The sequence below is a fragment of the Pararge aegeria genome, chromosome 24, assembly GCF_905163445.1.
Source record: "Pararge aegeria chromosome 24, ilParAegt1.1, whole genome shotgun sequence".
Taxonomy (NCBI): Eukaryota; Metazoa; Arthropoda; class Insecta; order Lepidoptera; family Nymphalidae; genus Pararge; species Pararge aegeria.
The window spans coordinates 7,517,648-7,542,193 of NC_053203.1; the positions used below are offsets into that span (position 1 = coordinate 7,517,648).

Here is a 24,546-nt window from a genome sequence, read left to right on the forward strand (position 1 = left end):
GTTAAGATAACCTTTCAATACCCACATCAAAAATCACCTTTACGCCCCTGATATTAGAGTCCAAATCCAATAACAAGTCAATTATTTGTCTATCTACCCACGTATCAAATAGTAGAAACAACAAGACTACGTAAACGTTACAAAGTCAACATTATTCATATTCTAATTATTTTTTAGATACAATATAATATTAAAAATGGAATATTTGTAATATTTGGCCGTAATAGAAGACGTTTTCGAACAGAGTGATCAGTTCTAAAATAAAATCAGTTTTATAAGGACTCGGACTTAATTTTACAGAGTTTCGAAAATATTAGGATATCTGAATATCCAAAATGAAACAAACTTATATACCGTTGCAAATAAATGTCTAAACTATAATAAATTGATAAGGCTAAAATAGTGCTGTCATTTTCACAATGTTTCAGTAGAAAAGGATTTTGATTTTTCTTTTTTTGGATATCCAATAGGGGAAAATATGCACGTTAATTTTAATAACAAACGGAAAGTCGAGAAATTAAATATTTGATGATCTACTGATACTTTTTTGTATCGGGATGCGGCTGGCTAGGGCCGCCTTAACTTTTCAGATGTTTTTCAGTATTCAGGAGATAACAAAAGGAACGGCTTTTTTAATATAATTGTTTTTTTCAACTAGCACTAATCTTTAACATAATGGTAACATTTTAGAAAATGTAAAATAAATAAATAAAGAATTTCTGAATACAATAATATTAGAAAATAAATTGAGAAGACATTAATGGTAATTATTTAATTTGTTGAACTATACGACATATTATATTTTTAGGGTTTTATGGGAAGTTGTTTATGGTAACACTGGTTAGTTGAGTTGTTGAAATAAACAGCGTGGATTTTGAATTTCAGTAGCATGTTTATTCTAAGGGCTTCGTAAAACCTTGCCGGCCATTAGATAATGGCACCGAAAAAAAAAATACACCGGAGTCTTAATAAGGTGCGTAATTTTATATAGTCGCCCGATTATTGTCAGAATTAAGACGTTACCGATGAAAAGGACAATAACAGCGCTGCCATATTTATAAAATGCCAAGTGACGCATGTTGAGTAAAATCAAATGGCTATATTTTCTAAAACTACCGCAACAATTCAGAAACCAAATCAAGTCGTGAGTTGGTCGTGTTCCTGGTTTTAAGAAATACTACTATTTAATTTGGCGCAACAGGCTTTACGTGGCACAAGGTATACTATAACAGGTCAATATAATTTCATAATTTAAATGGACAAGAGTTCTATTTGGTATATATTCTTAGGACCATACATGGACAGGATTTTGGAAACTTTATAGAAATTAATTTGTGTATATCTTTTTTTTCAATAAAATTCTGAATAAACTCGTAAGATAATTAAAGTCATTTTCGAAAAGCAAGTCCCTTTTGACACAAATGTCATTTAATACAGCTAAAAAAAAACTTTCGCGACGAATTAATATTTTTATTTTATTAAAATAAAATTGTAATGTAGTGTAAATCAATAATATTCTGATGTAATATTGTGCCACTGCTAAATATAATATTTATATTAAAAAAGACAAATGTGTCAAAAGAGTTTATTTTTTATTTCAATAAGTCTATAAATTTTATATACGGTATGATTACATTTCCCATATACCTTACTGTATGTGTTGCTCTAATAATAATGTGCCAAAAGGATTTTTTATAAATACTGTGATGTCAAATATTTTCTATTGCAACTATTCTGAACATATGTACAACTATTACTAAAGAAAGATTAAACTCTTTGATATTACTTTTTTTTAATTATAAATATCTTTAATACTTTATGCGTGGTAACATTTATGCAATGGATTCTAAAATCGCGCTTTATGAACGAGAGTGACCTTAAAAATTAACAATATCAGAATACTTCCAATTTTATTTTGGAGTACAAGTAAAAGCAATAATTAATATAAAAATATACTCTCTATACAACAAATAAAGGTAATTTAATACTAACCCAATATGCTAGTTATAATTTATCTGGGTTTTACAGACTCTTTAAAGGCTAAATAAGATGTAGTAAGGAAATATTAAACTAAAAACTTTAGGTCACTTCCGTTCTAAAAGTGCACAATAACGTATGTACTTTAATATATCGAATATTATAAACCCCGAAATACGCCTAATCTATTTCTCTCAAGAATCGAAAAGATAAAGAACAATCTTATAAAAAGGTTACGTAACCTTTACGAACAAATTCGCGTAACCCTGTGCCTTGTTGGCTTTAGACTATTGCCGCAAATGTTAACAGCATAGTATTTACTCGCCATTTAGTTATTTGACGAGTTGCTTTTTAAATTATTTGTTAGGTAATCTAAGTGAACCGTAATGCCATGTTCACAGTGGAATAACGACAATAACCGTGAATTTTTTGCATATACCTGAGATTTATATGTGAACGATCAGATGTTACTCCCAATGCTTGGTATTGGTACCAATTCGGCGGTAGTTCTGGAAATAGTGTTTTTTTCACGGGAGAGATTGAGATAGCACTACTTGTAGTTTTGATCAATTAAGTTTTGTGTATAAATTGATGTATAGCAAAATTGGCACTATTTTCAAGGTCGCTGTCGCGCGAGTTATTGCAAGCGCCAACTCTCACTGATAATAAAATATCATCCTTACCCAATTTAAATAAAGGTGCGAATAGTGTAAGAACTATTTCCATCTTCCGTTTGTTTTTAATCTTACATACTACTTACAACAGTATTTGTAGTAAAATAAGAGTGATTTTCATTAATTATCTATCTGTGTACTGGAGAAATAGTCACCTTGACTATGTCTCGAGTATGCTTTCCCAATTTAACGCAAAATCAGCGTAGCTGTGTGTTCACATCGACCTCGAAAGTGAAAATGTTCAACCCGTTTTGTTGCAAATTTTCTCGCACTTTCAAATTTGTACACATAACATTAGCTTGAAAGTGTTGAAAAATGAGCAACAAAAAGTTTTATCGAGATTTAAAGATGTCTCTGGAGCAAAATTCTGTTTCCTTTGAATCGTGCTCGTGTAACTCTTTCTAACTATACTCATCTTTGAAATATATTTAATTAATGCCAGGGTTCCAAAACCGTGTACCGTAAAATTTCTTACCCGCACAGAACTTCGTTGTAGTTTATCTATATGAAGAACTTGCTTTGGATATTTTGGCCTCTATACCGTACACAAAACTAAAGTTAATCGACTTTGCCGACTTTAAAAACTTCAGACTAAATTTCTGTTTAAAATATAGATTTGTGTACGATATATTTTGCATCTAATGAGCTTTATTTCGTATAACTCTAACGGTGATTGTAACGCAAAACTGAAACTATTTTTAAAGCAACAATGCTTTTAAAAAGATACACCTGTCGCACCCAAATTTCTCAGGCAAAATTGTCTCTTGTAATTTAAAATACAAATTTTGAATAGTATTGGCACGTACTTTCCTTAGTCATTCGAAATAAAATACGCAACATCCCTACCTTTTTACCCTGATAGTGATTCTCCTCAACGTTTAAGTCATACTATTTAATTACTTTGACTTATTTTCACATAACTTTCTAAATTCAATCAAATGAGAATAATTAATTACTTCTTCAAATATACAATTGTATATTCGGTTTAGTACTCTCCAAATATCTTTATATCAAATACCGGTGTAATTATCAACAGTCAAATCGATATTTGGATTTGGATTTTTAAAATTTAGAGAGACATATGATTTAAAAATATTCTTATTATCTCGATAGCTTCAAGATGCGGAACTTTCCTGATTACTTCTATTGTGTATCAAATAATAGTAAGTATATTTTTAAATATTCAATATGTCCTCTTTTAGAACTAATTTCAATACATTTCCATGTAGTAGTTTTGATATAAACACAATAAATGTTGTGACTTACAACGTTTCGCATTAAAAGCTACGTAATAGTTATTCAAATGGCTTCTAAACTTTCAAAAATTGATTACCTAGACTATTTGCGCTTACATATATTTGCGAATAACCTCATAGTGTTCAATGGGTAAGTGTAATGCACTTAAATAAGTCAATTCCAATGGGGAATCCCCGATTTATTACAAAGATGGCACTAAGAAAAACCCGAAATAGCAAATATCAAAAAAAAATCTATCTGGTTACAATAAGATAGATTTAAAATCAGATAACGATCTCATAAAAATTGCTTTTAGATTAAAATCAATTTGAAAAAACATCGACTCACGAAACCTATGATCGATGTCACACGAAGATAAACGTGATATCATTGGCTGGAAGTCGTTATTATAAATTGATAGCCCTTGAGTAATTTCGAAGGTTTCCTTTTGATTCGAATTGTTAATCGATTTTATTCAGATGGTGGTTAGACCTCTGTGCTCTTTCCGACTTGACCTGTTTTCGTGTCAGGAACTCCTGATGCGCTCAGTTTTCGTTGACGTCCTGGAAATATGCCTCCGAACAAGCGACCTGAAAAAATAAATGACTCGATTTTTATCTAACTCATTTTTTAAACTTTTGAGCTGGTAAAAATCGCGCCCTGAGAAGTCGTTTACAAACAAACATACAAGTGAAGCTAATATAAACTGTGTAAAAAGCGAAAATGTGTGCTAGGACAGATGAATAATTATTGTTCAATTGCAAACGAATACTTTCTTAAAATTCTTATGATATAAAAGATGTAAGATATAAATGATAACCTTGAGAAAAAAAAATGGGACTATCCGTCTAATTAAAAGGAAAAAAATAATTATCAAGTGTAAAGTTATTAAGCAAAATGGTGAGGTTTCCGTTGACGCAGAACCTAGATAGTTCAGGTTTTTCGCAATGTTATGGTTTGGGGGATTTAAATGGATTTCTTAATGCTGGATAAGAACAACTGCCTATTTTTTCTCTGTAAAATCTGCCTTGCGAACGATTTGGATATAAATGATATTTTGATTTAAATATAAGCTGTTAAATTCTTATAATTAGACTTATTTCATTACTTCAAATGGACTGGATCAATGAACAAAATGATCTCGGCTTATTGGTGCTAAAACATTAAAAGAGCACCAGGCGAGTGCACAAGATAACTTTGCTTTGCCAACGAAGGTTATAGTAAGTGTATAAACTTATGTCCAAAATATGACGTATTTTTTTAATGGTCTATGGTAAATGACGAGTATTACAAGAGATGGCGCTGATTTATAGGTTTGACTAAGTGAAGGATTTTCTTTGCGGGACTATTTCTTTTCACTTGTTGGGAATTGGATGGGTGTTACCTACACCCATCGAAATCTGATGTAATGTTGCTCCAGCTTTCCTACGATTACTCTTTTTTAAAAAAGCGTTTAGAGCCAACATTTTGCTCCTTTGACAGCTTACCTGGTGACCTTTGCTCAGGCGGGTGGCGCGGTGACGTGGCGTGCAATGCTGTGCGGCTGCCCTGCTGGAAGGACACAGACATGCCGCTGTCCAGTGAACCCACAGACCCTCGCCGCTGTAGACGCTCCGCTGCTAAAGCTACTGCCGATACAAACGGTTCATTTTAGTTACAGTATAATTTAGGGCCCCAGCAATCAACGTATGCCAAATGAGATAAAATAGAAGGTCTAAAGCACTCCAAGTCGTTGAGTTTATCGAGCATTTGCTTCGTTAATGCGACGGGTACAAGCGAATGGATCTTTTGGGAGTCCACGAATTTAATTACTATGCCTATTTATCATATATATACTATTTATTATTTATATACTATTAGCTGTTTCCCGCGACTTCGTCCGCGTTTGTTTTCCACGCTTTTAAAACATCACGTAGGAACAGATTATTTGAGAGACGTGCAGTATTATATTTTGATGTAGTTCTACAGATATTTTTAAATGGTGTATTTCTGTAAAAAAGATCTGGTGTAATCCAAAAAAAAAAATTTTTTCATTCAATTAAATGAAAACAAATGGAATATGAACTGTTTAGGTGTAGTCCATTAAGTTTATAAGCTCGCGATAACTTCTTAATTTAATATCAGATAGGAATGAATTAAAAATCACTATGATAGTAAGATATATTCGCAAGCGCACTTTGTTGTAGGTATTGTATGAAAACAAATTATAGCCTATGTTACTTCGTGATAGTTTAGCTTTCTTTTGGTGAAGAAATGGTTAAAATCGGTTCAGTACTTTCGGAGCCTGTCGGGTACAAACAAACAACGAAAAAAAAATCTTTTCTCTTTGAAATATAACTATAGATGCGGTGAAATTGATAATTCCTCCAAGTGTAGGTAAAAACACTAATAAAAATTATAAAAATATAAAAAAGGAATGTGTCATCTCTTGTTTCAAACGAGTCTCATTGTAATATGGACCTTTGAAAAAGTAGATCGAAACTGCAACGTTTCCTACTAGATGATGGTACAGTCGCTATAAGACTGATGTGAAAGGCATATACTAATTTCGGCATCGATGGTAGGAGAGCCGTAGCTTAATTGGTGAAAGCGCTCAGGCCGCGATTGCCCGAGAGTCGCAGGTTCAAATCCTGTCGGTTCCGAAATTTTTTATATGCATTTTAAATTTATAAAACACTAATAAAAATTATAAAAAAAGTTATTACTATTATATATCTTACCGGGATCGTTAATGTCCACGAGCGAGTTGCTGAGCACGTTACGCTTGATGATGCTAGTGGGTGGTGGGTTTTGGGACAGGCGCAACGGAGCGGCGGGCGCTGGGCACGAGGGAGGCGGTGGTACCACCACTCTGTAAAAGAAGAGTACCCATAAATCTAAGGTCAAAGTAAGTAGTCCAAGCCATGTCCGCGGCATCTCCATTGCACTGAACAAACACAAGAGGCCCCGGTATGAACAGGAAATGTTTTTTTTTATAATTTACTGTTGAAAATGATAATTAAAAAATAATAATTTATATCAGACGTTTCCATCCATAGAATTGACGGCCGACTGGCGCAGTTGGCAGCGACCATGCTTTCTGAGTACAAGGCCGTTGGGTTTGATTCCCACAACTGGAAAATGATTGTGTGATGAACATGAATGTGTTTCAGTGTCTGGGAGTTTATCTGTATTTTATAAGTATTTATGAAAGTATTAGTCATAAAAATATTCATCAGTCATCTTAGTTCCCATAACACAAGCAACGCTTACTTTGGGGTTAGATGACGGTGTGTATTGTCGTAAAAAGTATATTTAAAAGGTGTATTTATAGATTGTCAGTAAGTTGGTAGCTATTTTTCCTTAATAATTAACTAATTAATTTGTTTAAATAATAAAAAACAACCGTCAATTATTACTGTATAAACAAAACTAATATATATTTCATCTTCGATCGATTATTATTAATATTAGAATAAGCCAATACATACCCGTGAACGTGTACGTGGTCCATACATTGTTGATGATCAATCTCAACATCCGCTACACCGCTGTCCCGATTTTCCATGACTGTAATGATAAGAACATTTTTATATTGAATTAGCTGAGACTCATGATCTTTACCACGAGGACAAAACTTGTTAAAAAATCCAGTATTGTATTCCCTTTTGATTTTTTTGGAATAGAAAGTGTCCTATGTCCTGTTCCTGGATTAAATCTACATCGTTGGCATATTTGATCGAATAAGGTGTTGTGGGTATTATTAAGGTGTTGAGGGTAGGCCTTAAGGTTATTCAATAAATGATCCAGTCATCTTCCAATAATGGTTTGATTCAGCCCTCTTACTATAACATAAGGGTTCTTGAGGAATAGCCCTAGCCCTATCTTTATTTCCACACGCACATTCGCCATTCGCCATAAAAGTATTCCGATTTCCTGACTTTATATGTTCCTTTAATGGTCGAAGTGTTTTGTTGAAATTGTATATTTTATTGTTGATCAGAATTTGAAGTGTTATCTTGTTTATTACGTTTTGCAAATCAATGTGCAATAACACGAGGCCCCTGATGGACACTGTCCTCCACTATGACATGAGAGAGGATAAGTAGAGCTTAGATCCCTGATATAATGGTGCTATAAGTATAGTTTCTAAAACAATATATACTCATAGATAGTAGCGGCGCGCAAGCAAAGCCGAGCCAAATTTCCACAGGCGTCTCGGTCAATAGACAGAACAGAAGTTGTCGGGCGGCTGAGTTGACTCACTACATTTAAGATACATTAAGAATTTTTTTTTTCTTTCTTTCATCATGCGATCACCTGAAGAAGCTATAAGCATATTTCCTGCGTGTGTAGTTGAAATTAAGTTAAAGGAAGACAGGCGATCACGATAAAAAAATATCATAAGTTAGTGACAACAACCGGTACAAATGGTTATACGTGCTCTCAGGCATGGGAATGAAAAACGTCATTTTCCTAATTACAGGCAGACTGGGACTTTCTAGATAGACAAATAGATATGATTACTCGAGATCTAAAGCCAAAAAGATATAAATATGTCGCCTTACCATTTCTCGCCGAATTATTAGTATTCCTCCCCTTGCCCCGATTGAGTTCGCCCTCTATACGCATTGCTTCCATTTCGTCCATCTCGGCGACGCTTTCGCGCAAATCCTCGGCGAACTTGCAGCGGTCGTGTTCGTTGCGCGCGTTGAACGTGGCCAGTCTGCGCCCGTCCACACGTCGCGACAGACGGATGCCGAATGGGTAATCTGACAAAAAAAAAGTACTCGTAAAGGAATAGGTGACTCCTAACGTAGCACACACAAAAGCTGCTCGAGCAATTTATTGGCTATGCTGAAAATAGGATCGATAGACCCTGAAAAGTCGGGCTTGCGTTACTATAAATATATCATTTCCTTAATTTTTTTTGTTAAACCAGCTCCTTTAATTCACCGAAACCTACGTTAGACTTGTGTATTTCTTAAATTAGTAAAACCATTAAAAAATTTAAAATCGATATATGCAACTCATTGCGTTGTTGGATGCTCCAATAAATTGTATGGTTGATATTGCTAAAAATGTTTGGAACGCTGCTGGCTATAATGATTTAAACAACTTATCCCTGAATTCACAGAAACACAACAAAACACTTTTGAGTAATGTCATATTTTTTTTTTTTTTTGGCATCATGGCGGCAAATTGGATATTTAAATCATAACGCGCGTGATTTTTTGAGCAAAACCGAAGTGTTATTTTATATATATTGTTTATATAAATTTATTATATATTGTTTATCATTTGTCGCAACAAGAACTGCCTCATGATAAATCAAATAGGTCCTTTAAGTAACTAGGCTTGCCCAAGTTTAACTTTAGCCTAGAGTAGAAGATTGTATTGATATCGCCAGTCATTTGGGCGGATGACCTTTGGAACCTGGGGCTCCAGCTATCACGCCACTGGCCTTATTTTCAACGCGGTTTAGTTCTTACCCTAAAAAACTCAGTTATTAAAAAAAAGTAATGTATACATACGTGGCACAGAGAAAAGGTTGACCAGCATTCCGCACAACGGGAAAGATTGCCGGAACGTGTACGTCACTGACGATTTCTTTTTGCTGAAGATCTTCGTTATCACTAGGAGATCGTTGAAGAGGAACACCTGAAGAGCAGTTTTTAATAATACTGAGGTGTCAATTCACACTAATTCGACGAATGTTAGGAAAATAATCAGCTTTTTTTGCTTTCTGTAGAAAAGTTTATTGCTGGATTTACTTTTCAACCGACTTAAAAAAGGAGGAGGTTCAATTCAACTGCACTGCCCTCCTTACGATAATTGCTTTTTTTATAGTAATAATCGACGGACCAAACAGATGGTTAAGCCATGTCACTTTGAGGTAAGGCAACACCTTGTCTCTTCTTGTCTTCCCAGGGTCGTAGGTAGAGGTGATGACGGGGACTAGTACTCACGTCATCACCTCTACTTACGACTGTGAAGACAAGAAGAGACAAGGTGTTGCCTTACCTCAAAGTGACGTACCTACAGGAAATCGGGAATCATAAATCTTCCCGGGACGAGCTATAAGCGTTGTGCAAAAGAGGCACGGGTGCGTTCCTAGGAGATCCCAGAGCCTCCCATTACGTACTGAGGCTGGCTACCGAGGGGGTTTTAGTTGGTAGAAATCCCACATAACCCAAATTCTCCCACAGAGAATTGGGTATCTTTTAAGATTTCCCCCCCGAAAACAAAAAAAAAGGTGTTACGCCTCATGTGCCTGTTAGTACACCGGCAAGCACGAACTTCAGACCGGAACACAGCATTGCAAGAATGCTGCTCGGCGGCAGAAATAAGCATGGTGATAGTACTTACCCTGACGAGGTCTGTCACAAAAAGCTCTACAAAAGTCAGTGTTATACAAAGGTTCCTTTTCTGACATTAAGTAATCGTACGACTGACTTTACCAAAATATAATAATATCGATCTTGATAAGTAAATCAAATTCAATCAAATTGGCAGACTTAAAACGCCTTTGAGAACACTTAAGAAATCTCTGGAGCATGCATGCAAGTGATATTTTAATTGTTTGTCAGTGGCTCCGAAAATTTTATCACCGATTAATTTAGAAACTTCTTAAAGTTAATATTCCACTGACCTCTCTCTGATGAACACCCGGTCTTTCTTTCTTGTGTATATCAGGTATTTCGTACAGCCGGCAGTAGCAGACCAGCCTTCGATGCGGTAACGCCAAGTGTGGCTTCTTACCAACAATCGTTGCTTGTACTTTCATCACCTGAAAGAAGAAATAAAAAAAAATCTTACGTCAGAACTCACGTTAGAATACAGAACGAATATCTTACACAAATTTACTTTTTACAAAAACTAGCGTTTCCCGTTGAATTAGGTTGCCACACTGTGTCACACACAAATAGTATTTTATTGTTATGCATTAAAGTATTCAAAAATGTATCAAATATTAAGTCTTCAAAAGATAAACTTTTTATTGCAAAAAAGCTCTTATTACCTGTGTAACATGGTCGCTTCCCGGTCTAAATTCACTCGCTTTAACTCTGTCGTAAATCCCGGCCAACATATCCCGGTCGATGTCACCGCAGTCGTCGATACCGCGAAGGTTTCGCACGAAGTCGTCCAGCGACATCCGCGCTTCCGGTTTGAGGTTCGGTGTATGGAGGTCCGTGTTAAGCATTATTATTGCGAACGCTAGCACGAATATCTGTAAAGGAATAAGAAATTCTCACATATTTTAATTGAATATAAAATGTGAATAGAAATACTTTTCCACATACAAATATAAATAAAATAAATAAATACGTTTGCCTCATCATAAATAAAAAATAAGTTAATAACAAAAGATTTTTATGAAGAAACTTTTGTCAGATGGGCACATCATTAATACCGCAAATTAGTAGACAAGAAAACAGATTATAGCTACATCCATCACACAGTTTAGCTTATCTCTCTCCTAAAGACTCTACGTGTTAGATCCATTTCCTAGTTGAAAGAGCTGGGTTTAATGCGTGATGACGGAATAAATTTGCATGTTCTACCAGACCAAAATCTCGAAAATAGCAATGATATATTATCATTACAATGAATAATTGTTAAGTCAACATCTCCTGAGGATGCTCCGGTTTCGGAGCGAAACGTGCGTAGAGGGTATATTGCCGAAGATCTGTTTGGTGTGCAGTATAAGGATTGAAGAAATTATAAATTACACCACACAGATTCTCCTGCTTTTCGCGGAGCATAGCGAATTAAGCTTAATTTTGATAATATATCATGGATTTCCGCAAAGTAACGCCTGCTTCTATCCAATAGCAATGATAATAAACGTTATATAAGAAAATGAAGCTACGCACCGTATCTTGAGTCCGCAACCGCTGTACGAAGTCCGTATTGCAAACACAGTATCGCCTCGCGAACGCTTCTACTAGTCTCTCGATCTTTTGTGCTTCTCCCGGCAGTCGGAAGTGAGCCTGATATCTACGCAGAGCTACGTCTACTGCCATGCCAGATAGATCGAGCTCGTTCACGAAACATCTGGAACAGCATGAGATTATGAACGTAAGTTCCAGAAGTATAGCCCCACTTCACATCAGTCAACCCAAGGAAAAAGATGGTGTTTGACCTACCCAGAATTATTTCTAAAAACGTATCCTATAAAAACGGACACCACAGTAATTGTTTAAACTCGGCCTTGTGACAAATTTGAGCCAGGCTCTTTGAAGTTATGACTAAAAGTTTTCGTCATTACTCAGTAATTCCTCCATTTCCATTCCTCCTCAACACACACAGACAGACTTGACGTTTCAAAAGTGCTTATATTAGGCCTACTTGAAATAAATGAATTTTGAATTTTGAACATGTGCCAAATCGTTTAAGGGAATTTAACAGAATTTACAAATGTTTCTCATAATCTGCTTTATCACTAGTTACCCTTCCAGTTTATCGTTTAAAATTAACTCTATGCTAAAAAATAATCTCTCAACGTTAAAGCAGCTAATTAAAAAACTAAATTTAAACTCACTCTAATACAGCCATGTTGAACTGACTCTGAAGGTTGCCCAGATATTCTCCAATCATCTGCTTGCTGAGCCCTTTCCTCGTGATGAGGAACCTGGCAACACCTCGTGGAGAATTCTCTAGGAACCCTCGCGAGATCAGGTACGCTATGCCCCTTTCTGGCTTCTTGTTAAAGAGATTCAGACCCACTCGGTATTGGCGTTTCCTGACTGTTTCGGATACCTATAAAGGAGAAAAGATTTTTTTATTCTTATGTTACACGTAGAGAGGTCCAAAACTTTGTTTTCTTAGCCATACGGAACGTTAAAACGCAATTTCACAAGCAAGGATAATCGTAAAGAGACTCGTCGCGATTTTATCGCCGTAAAGGTAATATTAGTGTATTACCTTTAGGGCGCAAACATTTTTGTAGCATATCGAAGGATGCATTTTTGTAGCATTTCTTAAAAAAAGAACTTTTGCTGCTGTAAATAGAGGTTTAATGGAAGAGGATAAAAAAAAAGTGGAAGATATTTCATAGGTAAGGGCTGTGGTTGGCAGAAATTTGAAGAAGACAAAAACTTCCAAAAGTATATAGCAATTGCCTTTTTCATATAAAAGTCTTAAGCTGTAAGATTGAACTCAACGTTGAAGTTCTGTAACTAGAGGGAGACAGAAAGTGCGAAAAGGAAATAAGAAACTCTTCTTCTGTCATAGGTTGTAAAACTATACTCACCCTTGAAGATATTCTGGAAGTGGAGGGAGATAGAAACTTCGAAAAGGAGGTAAAAGAGTTTCTCCAGTACAAGTAAGACTGTACTCACCTTTAAAGGTGGTTGGTGCGTATGCGGATGGTGGTCATGCTGGGGTCTGCAGCAGGCAGCGGGCGGGGGTGCTTCGTAATAGGGGGGTGCCTCTTGTCTCTTCCACACCGCGTATCGCTCGCCCTCGTACAGTGTCCCCGAGGCAGTTCTCGAGTGTTGTTGGAATTGCTGCTCTGGGATGTGTATGTGAGGTTCCTATAATAACAAGCGTTATTATTCAATATCAATTCTCACGTGATAACTTTAGAGGGAGATTCTGACATGGTTTTTCTGTAAAAAGCTCAGTCTTCGAATGAAGGTTTGCTTTGAAGATAGTAGACCTGAATTATATTTTTGTGTCTGTTTTAATGGAGAAGTCCAAATATTAATCTTATTTAAGATTGGTACAGAGCTTCTGCGATATGATGATAAGGACTCATAAATTCCAAAAAACAAGGTTTAAGGTATAGAAAGGTTTAAGTAGGATAATGGAATAGGAAAGTAGTCAATTTGTCGCTTGGCCATAGGTACGCTGCGAAAAGATGGAGAATCTCAAACGCTCCTCGTAGCTCTTCCGGCCTCTGTGTTTCCTGTCACGTACAACTTGGGTATCTTTAAAGCGAGAATGTAATGCTCGTACGGTCTAGGTTCGTGTGTGCTGCATCGAACCTAGACCGCACGACTATTTTTTCAGGCTTAATTGTCGTTACACTAAACTTAATGAAATAAATTAAATTAATACTTTGGTGTATTAGAATCATCCTACATCGATTGTCAGTAGCACGGAGCGGTGACGTTCAATTCAATCAATTGTAGTAATTTCATGCAATAGAAAAAGAATTTGATCAATGATGAAAAAAACTTTCACAAATGCAGAAATTAGTGTTTTAATTTTTTATGACTGGTGTTGTAAAATTCAATGATTTTAAATATCGCTTAGAGCTACTGTCGGATAGATCAAGGGGCTTTGATGTTCGACAATGAAGAAATCACGTCGTATTAACTTACCGGCGGCCTTTGTTGGTAAGGCTGGTGGTAATGATGACGGTGTTCTTGCGAGGACGATGACGATGAGGATTGTACCGAGGACATTGACCCTCCCCGCACTACCGCTCCGCCGCATTCCGCACGACGTAACGACACGGGGCTCTCCGCACTGTTTAAAGGGTAGGGTAGGTCAATATAAACTCTTGTGGTATTGGTTCGATGACGGCTGACTGGCGCAGTGGGCAGCGACCCTTTTTTGATTCCCACAACTAGAAAATGTTTGTGTGCCGAACATGATTGTTTTTCAGTGCTTGGTGTTTATCTGTATATTATAAGTATTAATGTGTATTATATTCATAAAAATATTCAACAGCTACCTTAGTACCCATAACACAAGCTACGCTTAATTAAAAAAAAATGCAATATCCTACTTTTATTATAAATGCGAAAGTTTGAATGGATGGATGATTGTTACTCTTTCAAATTCTTTCTTTCACACTACCGAACCAATTTGACTGAATTTTCAAATGGAGATAGATTATACGCTGGATATACACAAAGGCTGCTTTTTAACCCGGGAAAATGTTCGGTTGCTACAAGATTCAAAAACCAAAAAAACCGCTTACGAAGCCGCGGGCTACAGCTGTTAATACCATATGTTTGCCGTTGTCCTCATGTCTTGAAAAGAACCGCAGAGTTTCGTTTTCGTAGGTATTTGTTGTATTTTTCAGGGCACTTTATTTATTTATTTATTTATTTATACACTTTATTTGTAAACTACAAATAGTAAAAAAAAAAAACAATGCACACAACAAAAATAAACTTAAAAAGTAGGATACAAAGGGCGGCCTTATCGCTTAGTAGCGATCTCTTCCAGGCAACCTTAGGATTAGGAAAACCAAGGGAAACCGATTGGTGGGGTGTATTATTATTATATACATACTTACGAACAATTACACACTAATACTTATCAAGATTACACACATAAAATATTAATAATAATAAATATAAAAAAATAATAAACTAATATATACTAAAACATACTTAAATATGAGTAAGAGTTAATCACTGTCGTCTTTATTGTTCAAGATAATGGGCTTTAACAGCATTTTTGAATATGTCTAGTGACCTTGACTGTCGTATGCTTATTGGGAGTGCATTCCACAGTTCAGTAGCTTGAACAATGAATGAATGCTTATAAAACTTAGTTTTATGAAACGGCATGCTCAAAGTCAGCGTACGACAAGAACGTATATCTGACTGCACTCCAAGAAAATTAAATTTCTCCTTTAGGTAAGAGGGAGTTTTAGGGTTAAATAACACACAGTACAGAAGCGACAGAACATGCAGATCCCGGCGACGACGAATAGGGAGCCACTTAAGCTTTAGTCTAAATTCAGATACATGATCATATTTGCGTAAGCCAAATATGAACCGAATAGCGAGATTTTGAAGACGCTCAAGTTTGTTCAGTTGGTCCTCGGTCAGGTTAAGATAGCTTGTGTCCGCATAATCAAGAATAGAGAGAATAAGAGAATGTGCCAACATAACTTTGGTCGGAATTGGAAGAACAGAACGCAGGCGACGCAATGACCTAATAGTCGCAAACATCCTCCTACTCAATACGTTGACATGCACAGACCATGATAGTTGTTTATTAAGATGTAAGCCTAGATCTTTAACAGTATCACAGTAGGGAATAGTGACACCGTTGTATACAACAGGACTTTAAACTAATCAACTCTAAAACTTTATCAATAAGGTTCATAATGTAGGTACAAAATGTCGTATCGAGTTGGAGAGCGGTTTTAATCTTCTTAAAAATATAATTTGAGCTCTAACAAAGTGACAATAGGGTGCATACTTGAGTGTGATGCTGCTAGTCCGCTTGGGGACGTCGGGAGGCAATCGTCTGGCGTTGGCGGCTTGTATCGCGGCAAGTTGTTGCTGTTGCCGAGCGGTGGGTGATGAAAGCGGCTTACCGCCTGATGATAGAAGGTTTCCGTATACGGGTCCTGGAAGAAAATAGTGTTATGATGTATATTATACCTGCAGCAGTACCTGTTCAAACATCGCTTTAAAAAATACTTCTTACTACTACTTCGTAATTTGTAACTATGTATTGTGTAAGCATATACAACGTGTAACCGAAATACGAAATAATGTTGAAGGATGCATAAGTATGTATCATAATGAATCACCCAGTAAATATATTAAATCAAAAGAAAAATATTTATTTTCCCACACATACTAACTCAAAACATTCTAAATTACTTATGACAACCCTATTGAAGATGAAAGACCGACACGCGCATAATACCTACGCTACACGACGCGTATCTAATAAAGTGACAGGAGTTACTCGATTTTAATTTTACATGTGATGTTAGGGCTGTATCTGATTTCTTTCAGGAGTAACTATGGCAGTGTTTTATTAAAAAACTATAAGCGTTTCGGATTCACAGATAAGTCTCAGAGACAGTACATAAATTACCTCAGCCTTAAACCAGAGAAGTATTATTTTGGTTTTTATTGATACGTTGTATATCATAAATATATATTAGTGCATAACTGACTTCGACCTAAACCCTTCTCATTCTGGTTGGAGACCCATGCCCTGTAGTGGACCGGTACAGAGTTGATGTGATGAAGATTGCAATTAGAAGTAACTTGTGGTGGGATAGATAAAAACGGATAAACCTAGCGTTTATTTAGATTGTAAACCTTTGCCAACAGAATGTTTCTATAAACACCATCTAGGATTCTGGAGTTCTAGAAATCAACAAATAGAAATGCCTTTACCTGTATTGTTTAACAACTGGTGATTGTGTAGAGATTCATTATGAGAAGACGACGTCGATATGTTTGTTACTGATCCACTCACTGAACAGCTACATACCTGTAAAGAGAAATAATTTATCAATACTTAAATAAAAGTTCAAAGAAACTTTACTCGTGTTGCCCTATCACAGTACTTATGAAGCGTTAATCTTACTTATACCCTTTTTAACCTTATTAGTCCTTACCAATATTATGATTACAAAATGCGAAAATGTGTTTGTTTGTTTGTCTTTTGTTCAGCAGCCAGTCAACTTGATTTTTGCATAAAGGTTGTTTTTTTTTATAAATAAATATACTACGACAATACACACAGTGCCATCTAGCCCCAAAGTAAGCGTAGCTTGTGGTGTGGGTACTAAGATGACTGATGAATATTTTTATGAATGATTTACATAAATACTTATAATATACACATAAACACCCAGCCACAGAAAAACATTCATGCTCATCACACAAACATTTTCCAGTAGTGGGAATCGAATCCGCGGCCTTGGACTCAGAAAACAGGGTCGCTGCCCGCTGCGCCAATCGGCCGTCCAAAGTTAATAGAACGGAGGGTAACAAAGGCTACTTTTTATCCCAAAAACCACACAAAAAACCGTAAGAAACGCGAACAAAAACGCAGGAAACGCTCGTACTTAATGTTTACAATATTTAGTTTGTTTATTTTTTATGTTCGGTTTAACCACTGCACTGATAACGATAAAACTTGCCAAATTTAGGTACTATGTACCAAGCACCAAGGTAATGTACAAACATACTGTTCTGCTGTTTATCTATATACTATTAATAAAGCTAAAAGGAACGAACTAATCTCTGAAATTAAGATACAGATTTTAAAATATTTATTGCATTCGACAGTCCAATTCTCGAGATGGTTACGGGATATTTACTACCAAGTAACAGATATGGGCGGGCGATTCGACGCAGTGAGTCGCGGTGTATTAAATAAAATAACAAATGAAAGTTTGTAACCCAAAACAGTACTTCTACGAGTACGATGTGACTTAAGTTTATCATATTTAAATTTTTACACAACAGATTTCTGTATTGTTTTCATAGCAAGAAAATTGTTAATACAAACATCATGTTTCATTTTCCCACCACCTCGCCACACACGTATTTTAGACACTCGATTTATCAACACGAAGTTGCTATTTTTAAAAACTTTCTTCAACAACCTTTCCGTTTTATGGTCCATTTTCTAAAAAAAAAAACAATCTCAAAAAACGTTGTATGACAGAACAGAATCGCGACTGACTGATAATAATCGTTACGCACGATATTCTTGTTGACATCACTATCACTTTAATATCTACAATAGACGCAAGGAAAAATCGTGAATATTCCTATCACATTAGTGTATATTTTGCTATGCATTGATTTCTAAATTTTGCTAAGTTATGTGAGGTATTCGGTAATTATGCCCACAAATATTTGCACATGTTGTTATTAAATCAAATCTGCGTACAGTGCCGTGAATATTGTTTTAGTTAAGTTGACTTAGCGTAACACAGTAGTTATTTTTGACGGCCGATTGGCGTAGTTTGCAGCGACCCTGATTTCTGAGCCCAAGGCCGTGGGTTCGATTCCCACTACTGGAAAATGTTTGTGTGATAAGCATGAATATTTTTCAGTGTCTGGGTGTTTATATGTATATTATAAGTATTTATGTATAATATTCATAAAAAAAAATATTCATCAGTCATCTTAGTACCCATAATACAAGCTACGCTTATTTTGGGGCTAGGTGGCGATGTGTGTATTGACTTGGTATATTTATTTATTTATAAGGAATCACCCTGTTAAAACATTAAATATAAAGAAGCATATTTATTTTTCCATACAAACTAATTCAAAACATTTCAAGGGTTTACTTATGACAACCCTATTAAAGATAAAAGACCGATACGCCCATAGTACCTACGCTACGCGACGAGTATCTTTACAGTAGATTTACTAAGTGACAGGAGTGATTTTAATTTCGCATGTGATGTTAGGGCTGTGCATTACTTTTTTATTAAAAACTATCGCAGTTGTTTACTTAAAAACTATTAGCGTTTTCGTTTTACAGAGAAGCCTCAGAGACAGTAAATAATGTGTCTCGAAAGCCTGTGAAGTAATATTGCTTGCAAAGGCGGCACTATTCCGAACCTATTTAAACTTACCCCACTGTCAGCGTCGCCTCTATGGTGAGGGGGTAACTCTGAAGCGATCATGTGTATTTGGTGAGCGGACTGGTGCACGCGGGCCACCATTGCTTCTACTTCGCTTTGGGGGTCACAGGACATGTGGTTGCTGGAAAAAACAATAATTTATTTATCGCAACAAATATAAGACTGAGTAACTTTTGCGACGGGTTCGAAATTATATCTATCTTCTATATATATAAAAGAGAAAGTGTGTATGTTCTGTATAGGCTCCGAAACGGCTGGACCGATTTCTATGAAACTTTCAGGGAATCTCCGGATTGACCTGGCGAGTAATCCTGTAAAGGTTGGTGACGATCAGAGCACTCCTATTTTTAACTGTCAAACTGTCAAATACAGCTTTTTTACTATGATGATATTCTATTGTTGGGTGTACATGGGTGTAGATAATGATCTTCACCCGCTCGAGAAGAGAATAGAAGAGAATGAATACGGAGAGAAATAAATGATTTAATATATTATAAGAATTCAATTAAAAATTTAATGATGTAAGTTAATTGTTTAAATAAAATAAAGCAAAATCTAGCCCGGCGAAGCGGGCTGGGTACGCTAGTACTTAATAAAAAAGATCAGTGGGCACGACAGACACTTTGTTTTAAGGATACAATTAAGGATATTTTAATAAGTTCTGTCATACAATACGTAAAATATCGTTTCGATAACTACCTCATATCAATATCATGGCGTTCCCGCAAAGACATGGACCTCATGGGCCTAGTCAGGGCGAGCACCTTCTCCGAGCTGCCCGGACTCTTCTGCAGCAACGTGTTCGCGTAGATGTCGTTACCTGGAAAACGGGAATAAATATCATCTATTTCATATCTTGGTGCAACCGCAGAATGCTCCGCATAAGCTAGACACCGTTTCCATCGTGAGAGTACCCAACGCGTCGAGAGAGTTGCTGAAAGCCATCAAGAAGGAGGGAAAGGTTGCCGCCCTTGAAAATCCCATTGCACACTAATATTGTCTCTGGTAACCACTAGTTTATACTAATAATAAAAACAGGAAAGATTATTAGTTTGTTTGTACCCAACAAGGAAAGAACTCTACCGAATTTAACCATTTCTTGGCTAATATTTATTTATTTATTAAATTTTGCTTGTACAGAAAAAAATAGATGTTATGCGTAATTCATGATCTACATTTTCAGCCAAAATTGGCGTGCAAAAATCATTAGCATTATTTTAAAACTAATAATAATTATAATAATGAATAATAATAATTATTATTATAATTATAATAATGAATAATAATAATTATAATAATAATAATTATAATTATGCACGCTTTAATTTAGTTTTTTATTATAAATTTTTAATAGTGTTTTTTAATTTATTCTTAAGCATTGTTAATAATTTAAAAAAAAAGAAAAATAATAAATGATAGAATAAAGAATTATAATATTACGATGATATTATACAATTAATTTCAAATACATTAATCATTTCGTATAGCAATTTCTTGTATGCCTTTGGTTGCCTGGAAGAGATCGCTATTTAGCGATAAGGCCGCCAAATTGTACGTTCTACCTTATTGTGCTGTTGAATTTGTATCTCTGTAAATTTTCTCTGTGGTGTACAATAAAAGTGTATTCATTCATAGAATTTGCTACAATAATGCTAAATTATCACAAAGTAACATAGCCCATGTTCATCATTTATATAGATGTAAAATATTTTTTATTTCATTCCAATCCAAGACTATTCCAATAATATTTCATTCAATTTAAAGACTACACCTAAACAAAACAGTTCTTTGCCGATTTTCATTCTTTTTATTCAGTGAATTGATTTTTTTTAGGCCTATAGGTGGTAGAGTCACACAGACATACATACTTGACGTTTCAAAAGTGCTTATAAAGTAGGCCTACTTGAAATAAATGAATTTGAATTTATACCCGAATTTTTCTCAATAATACACGACTTAAAAATATCATTAGAACTGGAACTACACATAAGTTGAATGCCAATCGTCTCATAAATTTTTCCTACGGGATGCTTTAAAAACAAAAAAAAACGCGGACGAAGTCGCGGGCAACAGCTAACAATATAAATATAGTATAAGTTGCGTAAAGATAAAAAAAATCTCGTAGAGATGAAAGTAAGCTCCAGTGTGTGCTGGCCCTAAGTTTCCATTTGTTATAAATCGTGGAAACTATACGATTGATGAATTTCTTAACGACAGGGATGCTTGGAAGCAGGCTCCGCTCTCATCTCTCACAAGATATGTTCGTTATCTTTATCATAGTTTGCGCTGGCCCTAAGTCTCCATCTCACTGACTGCTCCCATAATATCGCAGTAAATCTACTGCTATCTAATGTTTGATCAAGGACAAAACGACGATAGCATAGTTCCTGGGAATAAACTACTTGGAGAAATGCGACAACTACGTTCGTTATCTTTATCACAGCTATAAATGTGTTTATATGTGATATTTGTCTGCGCGCGTCTAGACCACTTCGCCCAAAACTTTGTTTATTCGGGGTCACTAAAAGGAACTTATAATATATTTATTGCAATATAGTATTTGTAAGACAAAACGTTACTCTTTATAAACGAAAAACGGATATAAACAAACGTCTTACTCGAAATGGACATAGGTAAGTTAGTGTCATCTGCATAACTATACCAGCCAGGCTCTGCTCTCATCTCTCACAAGATAGAAAATATAATATTTATAAATATATATATATATATATATATATATGAGCAATCTTGCCGGCTCTTTTCGGTGGAATCTGCCTTCCGAACCAGTGATAGGGTCACTACAAACAGAATGACTTGACGTTTCAAAAGTGCTTATAAACTAGGCCTACCTGAAATAAATGAATTTTGAATTATTTTATAGTTGAGATAAATTGAAGAGAGATAGATAGAAAATGCCTATTCACTCTTGCCTTGAAGACATTCAAGTGGTATGAATCAGGAAACACCGATGCCAGAAGAGCGTTCCAAACCATAGCGGTACGTATCAGAAACGTAGATGAAAAGCGCTTCGTGTGTATTGCCTGTATGTCAACGACATACGAATGCCACCGTTCATGGCGTCTCGCTGTTCTGTGGTAGAATGGCGACGAAGGAACAAGATTATGAAATGCCTGAGCACATTCGCCAAAGTAAATCCTGTAAAAAACCGCCAGGCAGGCAACATTACGTCGGCGCTGCAAGCTGAGTAGTTTCGCCCGAGTTAGGGAATCGTTGCCGATGATTCCTCTGGCGCGACGATCCACCGAGTCTGGACGGGGATAGTAATTACTGTATCTATAGGCTTAGTACTTGCATCTAGACAGACTTTCCTGACTTGTAGTACAAGAATAGACGACAGTTTAATCCCTACACGCTTTCGCAATTCGGGACGGCGGGCTTTGGATTTGAGCTCCTATAATCTGCTTACGACGACTATGCATGCGCTGCTACACAGAAACTATGAAGGCCAAATTTGGACCACTAAAGTCATTCACCCATCAAGTTACTGGCTTTGATAAAAGTTCCTTAACAAGCGCTATCAATTGACTGACGCTAAAACAACGACGTCACATGTTCCGTCTTAGACTACATAAATTCAAGATTATCAAAACCTCCATTATAATCATCAGCCTGTTTAAGTTCCACTGCTGGGAGCAGAACTCCTCTCTCATAAGTGATAGGGTTTTATTGCTTAAATAGACCCAACATTTTGAGTATTTTGATTTACCACTATCTCCTAAACTACAACTTGATAATAATTGATAATACTATACTTTGCAAAAAATCTACATAGTAAAAGGTATTTTTTTTCGTAAGGATTATTATTTTATGCCTAATAATTACGATTGAAAATAAACTATTTTTTTTTAAATTAATTTCGACACAAAATGCGTATGGTGGCATAAACAAGTGAGATAGGTATAATACATGGCTGTTCGGTTTTTTTGTGTGGATCAACCATTTTGTAGTATTTAAATGCTACTACTATTTACGAAGTTGATAAAGCAGGTCCGTAGAATTCATTCTGCTTGCTTGCTTTAAAAATATCTATATTTCAGACTAAAATCTTATTTAACTGAAATATAGCTTGCTAAATAGGTGAAACAAGGTTCTGAAGTTTAAATAACATATTAACATACAGATAATAAGTAATAGGTATTACATTAATATTAGTAGAGATAAATTTATACTAAACTTTCAATTTATATTCAGCAAGAAATTATCCAAACATATTATTTACAGTCCCTTTTAATAAATAAAACGGCTTCAACCTACATGCTAAGCTTGTGTCATAAAACGAAACTGCTGTTTCAGTTTTATTACAACTCCACAAGAGATGATATTTTCGTATAATTTAGATAGTATACACAAACTCGTAAAATTGACGATATTTTATACATCTATAGAAATAAATAAAAATTAAGTGTATGTCTGTGATTTCGGATTAACTAGCTGCCTATTATTATATTTTATTTATTTTTGTTTTTATTATTTATGTAACATAAATTGTGAATGAGAACATATGATACATGAGTTCTACAAATTAAAGTTTACCTCTATAAGAGACAATATACTAAAAATTAATTACTAAAAAAATGCAATATATCTAAATATTAGCAAGTTTCTATATATAAAGTAATACTAATACATTATTAAGCTGATATTTTAAAAGTTCCGGTCAGATTACTGTCCAGGCTGATCTTTAGAATAGCTAGACCGAACATGTACTTTTATTTAGACGGCCGATTTGCGCAGTGGGCAGCGACCCAGTGGATGTGTTATGGGTCGACTGATGAAATAATTTTATGAATAATATACACATAAATACTTATATCTATAAACATAAAAACACCCAGACACTGAAAAACGTTCGTTCATCACACAAACATACTCCAGCACGGCAGAAATAGCATGGGCAGACAATTATATCCCCAGAAAAAAGATAAACAATTATCTTCTCCCACAGCTTTATCAACTTTCAGAGCACTGGCGCACAAGTGGAAATAATATCCGAATAATATGTGTAATATATAATATATATAAACGGGGGTAAACTTCTCCTATTCCATGTTTTTAGCAGGAGGACACGTTAACTATATCCCTTGTCAAAGGATATAGTCGGGGGATAAAATTTGTGTCCCCTGCGCCTACCTGTGCAAGCCCTGCTGTTGTGGGAATCGAACTCACAGCCTTGGACTCAGAAAGCAGGGTCGCTGCCCACTGCGCCAATCGGCCGTCAGAAATAGAAAGACAACACTTACAATGAAGGTAAATGAAGTTTTAATTGTAAAAAAGAGAATTGCGTTTAAGGTCTTCCAGAATCTGTCATAACGACTAAATCATCGGCAAACC

At 35.5% G+C, this 24,546-nt stretch overlaps 1 protein-coding gene across 8 annotated transcripts in view; it reads right to left on the reverse strand.

The window, feature by feature from the left end:
* Positions 1-761: 761 nt before the first annotated feature.
* The window catches only part of LOC120634676 (IQ motif and SEC7 domain-containing protein 1), a 221,369-nt gene continuing 197,584 nt past the window's right edge, over positions 762-24,546 (reverse strand). For 6 of the 8 annotated variants that reach the window (XM_039905436.1, XM_039905432.1, XM_039905435.1 and 3 more), the window contains 16 exons: positions 19,894-20,014; positions 19,186-19,315; positions 16,979-17,075; positions 16,041-16,191; positions 14,198-14,345; positions 13,211-13,405; positions 12,412-12,629; positions 11,744-11,924; positions 10,888-11,097; positions 10,519-10,656; positions 9,401-9,527; positions 8,435-8,638; positions 7,358-7,436; positions 6,608-6,738; positions 5,375-5,515; positions 762-4,477 (listed from right to left, as the gene is read on the reverse strand). In XM_039905436.1, the coding sequence (XP_039761370.1) occupies positions 4,374-4,477; positions 5,375-5,515; positions 6,608-6,738; positions 7,358-7,436; positions 8,435-8,638; positions 9,401-9,527; positions 10,519-10,656; positions 10,888-11,097; positions 11,744-11,924; positions 12,412-12,629; positions 13,211-13,405; positions 14,198-14,345; positions 16,041-16,191; positions 16,979-17,075; positions 19,186-19,315; positions 19,894-20,014 (2,375 nt within the window). In that variant the 3' untranslated portion in view covers positions 762-4,373. The remainder of the gene's footprint in view (positions 4,478-5,374; positions 5,516-6,607; positions 6,739-7,357; positions 7,437-8,434; positions 8,639-9,400; positions 9,528-10,518; positions 10,657-10,887; positions 11,098-11,743; positions 11,925-12,411; positions 12,630-13,210; positions 13,406-14,197; positions 14,346-16,040; positions 16,192-16,978; positions 17,076-19,185; positions 19,316-19,893; positions 20,015-24,546) is intronic. The other 2 variants (XM_039905431.1, XM_039905437.1) reach the window with 2 other exon arrangements.